Genomic DNA, 5,697 nt, shown 5'->3' on the forward strand with positions numbered 1-5,697 from the left:
TTTGTTTATTTGGAATGGAAGATTTTAGATTTCGACTATCAACTCTAATGGCGGATTCAGAATTTTTTTCTAAGAGGGTCAGTAATAATAGAGCCAGAAATTTGTCATGGGGTAGTTAAAAAATAAAATGATATATTTTTATTCTATTCATAAAACTTCCATATTATATACAATTATCTAAAAAAAGTATTCTAAATACAATTCAGTATACAATACAACTTTATTGTACAATAGTCTAAAAAAGTTATTAATAGTTTAAAGATTGGTTTAACAACAAATATAATTAAATAATTAATCATACTTTTTTGTCAAATTAATAATAACTTGTTATATTTATATGTATTATCAATTAAGTAAAAATGAAAATATATAATAAAGAGGAATAGTAACTCACCTAGGAGTAGAACTAGGAGTAAATGTGAAACTAAGAAAAAAAATAGTAACTAATATAAGTTTTTTCTTTTGAAGTATGGTTTTTTAATCGTACATATGGTTACTCTCTTGAAATTTGAGTAAGCACTAAAATACTTCTTGGACTTGGAAATTTATAGAGTATTTATCAAACTATTTGATCAAATAAAGAGAAAAACTAAGAAAATATAGAAGAGAGAAAGAGAGATAAGGAGAACGACAAAGAATCACATATGTAGATAGAGATTTGTTGGTTATAACAGTAATGTAATTTTTTGCTTATGAAGAAAAAAAGTGCAGGGAAAAACAACTTCATTTTGCTATCAGCAATAAAGTAAGCTAAAGTCCCGGAGAGTTTTTATTTTTTTATTTTTTTTAATGAAGGAGCAAAAATTTGAAACATTTAAAAAAATAATAATTCAATACACAAAAATTTTATAACAAATCTAGGTGGAAAGTTGTTAATGATAGGTAAAAAATGATGTTAATTGTGGGTTCAAATAAAAACCAGTTACAACTTACTATATAATATTTATTGTGAAAATAGCATGAAGATGATCATATTCAAATTTATTTCAGTTGGGTTTAAATAAAATTTAGGGCTAGGGTGTTCAAAAACAAATTTTTTTTAGGGAGTCAAAAAAAAAAGTTAATATATATAAATATATATATATATATATATATATTTGACAAGTTAGGGGGTTCATTTGAACCCATGAACCCCCTAACTTGAACATAATGCCACCCCTAATCAACTCGATGATGTGTTTTTTTTCTTCAAGTGTAGGGGTTTGATGTAGGACAAAATCTACAATTTAATATTTATAATTCATTAATTTTGGTATTTTATGTAATTTACATTGTTTTAGATTTAGAGTATTTATTTCACCTTTTTTAGGCGCCTTTAATGTTGTTTAGTCAAATTAGGGTTTTATGTGTTTTCATAGCCGCACTAGGTTTTCTTTTTACTACTTAAATGCATTGTAGACTTTGTCTATTAATAAAAATTTAGACTTTGTCTCTTGTTTTTTTTTTTCTTTGGTGGATTCCAAACCTATTATCTTGTGCATTCAAGGAACTGCTCATGGGTTCGAGATTTACTACCAGAAACTAATAGTTTAGTTTAGATAGCATTGTGTATATTTTCTTCTGGCCTTTCGCGACATCATTGTTAATGAATCATTCTATGAAAGTTTTGATATTATTTTTATGGGAAATATAAAAAATTGTAAAGTAAAATCATTTGTTTTTTCCTTTTCCCATAAAAATATTTTAAAAAAAAAATTCTTAAACTAATTCCCTTAGGCCTTAGGGCATCTGTTAATTTTTCTCGTAAAAAAACCTATTATCATTGTCACCATTATTGAATTTTTTTTCCTAGTTGTTCTTTTTTCAACCTATAAATTTGAATTTGATAGCGGCACCGGAACTCAGCGTGACCTACCTATAATAATGACAGGAATACAAATTTTCATGATCTTTTACCCAGTTTTTGATGTGTTTAGTTCTTATTAGCAAATAAATTCTTTTCCTTTGAATGAATTACGAGGACAAAAATTCTAAGATCACATAAAATGCTATAATTTGTTCTACAATTATCCACATGGCATATTGTGAGTGGTGAAGAAAAATGATGAGTTTATATGAAAATAATGAGCTGCTAATCATAGCCTGATACGTAAAATAATTGAAACAAAAATTGTGACATTTCACGTATTACTAAAAAATAGGAATAAAGTTTTTTCAATCAAATCAACAAAAAAAAAAATTGGCTGAATATGTTAACATTCATTTTTCCACCATTGACAAACTTTTTCTTTTGGGATAAAAAGACTGCAAATTTTGAGTCCATTTAGAATTTACTTATTTTGCTAAAATAAAAATTTTTTAGATGAAAGTACTGTAAATAAAGGTAAAAATTAGCTGAAATAGTAGGACTTATGAATATTACCAAAAAGTGCAGTGAAACCTATGAATGGTAATAAAAATAAATTGAATAGTAAAATAAGTTTGCAAAAATAATCTTTGCCAAACATTCATTCAGAATTCAAAGAGTTCTACATCAGATTACAAATGTAGAATCTTATTTCACAACCTTATAGGGCCAAAAAAAAAAAAAAAAATGTTTAACCAAACATAGAATTAAAATCAAATCTAAGGTGCAGTACAAATAATAATGAGAAACTTTTGACTGGACCAAAGAATCAACTGTAGAGGATCTCTGAAAGAGTTTTGAAAATCAAGTTTGGGTCCTCAAGAAAGCCAACAGAGGATCATATACAACACTTTCCGCATTCTCAGCCATAACGAAATCAAAATGAGCATAGTCATCTCTGTACTGTAGCACAAGCTTGTCCTTCTGATGATCCTTAAGGTTGTCAAGCAAAAGCTTCACGTCATTAACGTCAGAAAGCGAATCCTTCCCTCCATAACCAATGAAAAGAGGAATGTCTTTTGGAATGTGTGTCAGATTGTACAGAGGAGGAGTGCCCTGCCCGTAGTGCTTCTTGTTCTCACTTTCATCACCGTAGTCGTACTTTGCTATGTTTCCAGCTAGAAGCACTGTCCAAAATTTTTAAATACGAAGAATTAATATATTTATAAAGTCCTTGTGATCTAAGGAATTCAATTAAATTAACCTATTAATTACATTCGAAGTAAAACGACTCTGACTATCAACCTATTACTTGAACGGCTAAATGACAATGAGATATGCACATATAGGTTTATTTTTATATTCATAAAATTCAAGGTTTAAAAAAGACAAAGGCGAGCTTAGTGGAGTACATCCAAAATTCAGAGACTTACTCTGAGACAAATGGACTACGTTCTTTGTTGACGTTGACTGGGGTGCATGTTCCAGAAAAACATCGTAGGTGGAAGGCTTTATGCAGCAATTTGGGCCTATAAATAGAAATGTCACATGTAAATCAGTAGTGTTAGGGAAAGGGAGATTATATATTATGAAGTTAAGGCAAGTGAAAACAACCTGCAACAGTGGATATCAGGTTGCTACAGTCAATGGGTGGTAAGTGGCAGACACCTTCCAGAAGTTTGCCAACAACCGACCTGTTTACCAGGAAAAGAAGATTGTTAGTGGTCTAATTTTTCACAATTTGGGTAACTTTCGAACATCTTTAAACAAGTCTCAGCAAGTGAGAATAGTTGTACATATTGATTAATGTTGAAATATCATAGATAGAAATCACCAGTCTCATTCTTTCGTTGAAAAATTACTCAGGAAATGGCCGAAAAGACAATACCAAAAAAACAAAACCTTTAATCATTAATTGCAAGAATGTGCACGTTTTTTTTTTCTTTTTCTTTTTTTTTTTTCCAAGCAAATGCAAGATGGTACTGAATTAAGATGGCTTATTGCTTCCTCACCCTCCAGCAATGAATTCACCGAGACCCAGCAAGTATGCGCGCTGTTAAGTTTCAAAAAAGAGTTATGATATTGAATTCGATAATAACAAAATATGGGCTTCACAATTGAACAGGAGAGTTTCATATTTTGCCTTACTTGGGCTAGATGTGTATTGGCAATAGCCCTTGGAAACACCGAGGACACCTGACCTGTATAAGCAATTGGGCAAAGCAAAGCAGCGGATTTTGTCAAGTTCACCAGCTTCTCTTGGGAAAAGGATGCTAAAGCAAGCAAAGTTCCCTACAAATTAGAAAAATTGGCCTTAGTTTCACCGATCATATGCCTAGCAAAACCCAAAAAGATAAGTAACGTCCGTAAGTAGAATATATGGTAGCAACTATTCCACATATTTACCAAGGAATGCCCAACATAGTACAGTTTCTGCCCTGTCTGATTATGTATATAGTCATACATAGCAGGAAGATCATCATTGACTAATTGCTCCCACGTCCAATCCCAATAAGCCTATATAGTAAGAAGAGATCAAAAATTACAAAGTATTTCAATGTGGTTCATATAATGCAGTCGACATTTTGTTAAAACAAAGAGAACCAGATCATTAGCACTGAGTGAAGTATGTCCACGGCTAGATATTGTTCCTCGATTGTTGCCCATCCACACATCAAACCCATTATCTGCTAAGATGAAAGCCAGAGATTTATTTGGAGAATTGAACAGCCACGTTGCAGCATCCTGTGACCAACCATAACTCGTCTTAGTTCATTGATGTTTTATTCTTCCATGCATAAAAATACCTCGAGCACACATACAAAAAGAAACATAGTTCAAATATATGGTATCGAGGGTTCTAACTCCTAACCATGAAAATCCCATGTTGTAACAAAACCGGTGGCCTATTCGCCGTCTTACTAGTCCTCCCCACCGGAATCCTCTGCACGCCAAGAATATAACCATCTTTTGTTGTTACCTGTACCATCAAAATTTAATCACATTAGACACTAGTACAAGTCACAAAATAAAAAAGGCTTTATAAACTAAAAATCACGCAATCCTGGTGGATACTTTATGTTCTTCACAAATATAGCCTTCTGTCTCCACCATGGATTTGCATAGACTATCATGACTAATGTCATGAGCAACTGCTGATGCAAATAGTAGAACAGCTAGAAGTAGAGTGGTTGATGTGTAATCCATTCTCATTTCAGTGGTGTAACAACTTTCACACTTCTAGCAATTTAAGCTTGAAGAATCCAAATACAGACAGAATAGTATGTTGTTTGGTGACTTGAATTACATATGTTTCATGATGGTGTATTTTAATATCAAAATAAATATAGAACGTTTTGTGACTCAATGCGTGTAAGTTCCATCTTTCTCTCCCTACAACTCGGCTTTTATAGATGAAAGGTATGTTTGGTTAGGTGTTCTAGAAGATTAAAAGAACGTTTTTAAAACTTAATACTCAGCTTTGCAACCACAACTTCTCACAGTTTTTTTACAAACTCTAATTTTAAATTCAAAACACAATTTTCTAACAGTTTATACAAGCGCACTCAAATTGTTGTTAAGAAGCTGTTTGCTTGCCATTCTGGTTGTCTAAAAAATCTGCTGTTGGGAATGTTTATTTTGGAAGTTTGTTGACAAGAAACAGTATTTAACTAAAAAATCGTTCACTTGCCATGGATAGGACTAGGTCAAGCAAAACCTTTCAAAATTTGAAAATTTCTATACTGTTATTAATGAAACGACTAATGCTTTGATTTCATTCAAACCTCAAAAAGTAGGGTGTTATTTCACCTTTTTTTTTTTTTTTTTTTTTTAATTTACTATTTTTTTTTTCATCTAGAGAACTTTAAAATTTTAAGCTTCTTTTCTTCTCCAAAACTTAGAATAGCATA

At 31.2% G+C, this 5,697-nt stretch overlaps 1 protein-coding gene across 1 annotated transcript; it reads right to left on the reverse strand.

Annotated features, from left to right (window-relative positions):
• Positions 1–2,650: 2,650 nt before the first annotated feature.
• LOC126696189 (triacylglycerol lipase 2-like) lies at positions 2,651–4,993 on the reverse strand. Its single transcript, XM_050392967.1, has 9 exons — positions 4,862–4,993; positions 4,659–4,766; positions 4,391–4,531; positions 4,193–4,303; positions 3,935–4,078; positions 3,799–3,839; positions 3,401–3,480; positions 3,220–3,315; positions 2,651–2,973 (listed from the first exon to the last, which is right to left on the reverse strand). Exons 1-9 carry the CDS (start codon positions 4,991–4,993, stop codon positions 2,651–2,653), a joined length of 1,176 nt encoding a protein of 391 aa, XP_050248924.1.
• Positions 4,994–5,697: the final 704 nt, after the last annotated feature.

This window comes from Quercus robur, chromosome 8 (assembly GCF_932294415.1).
Source record: "Quercus robur chromosome 8, dhQueRobu3.1, whole genome shotgun sequence".
Lineage (NCBI taxonomy): Eukaryota > Viridiplantae > Streptophyta > Magnoliopsida > Fagales > Fagaceae > Quercus > Quercus robur.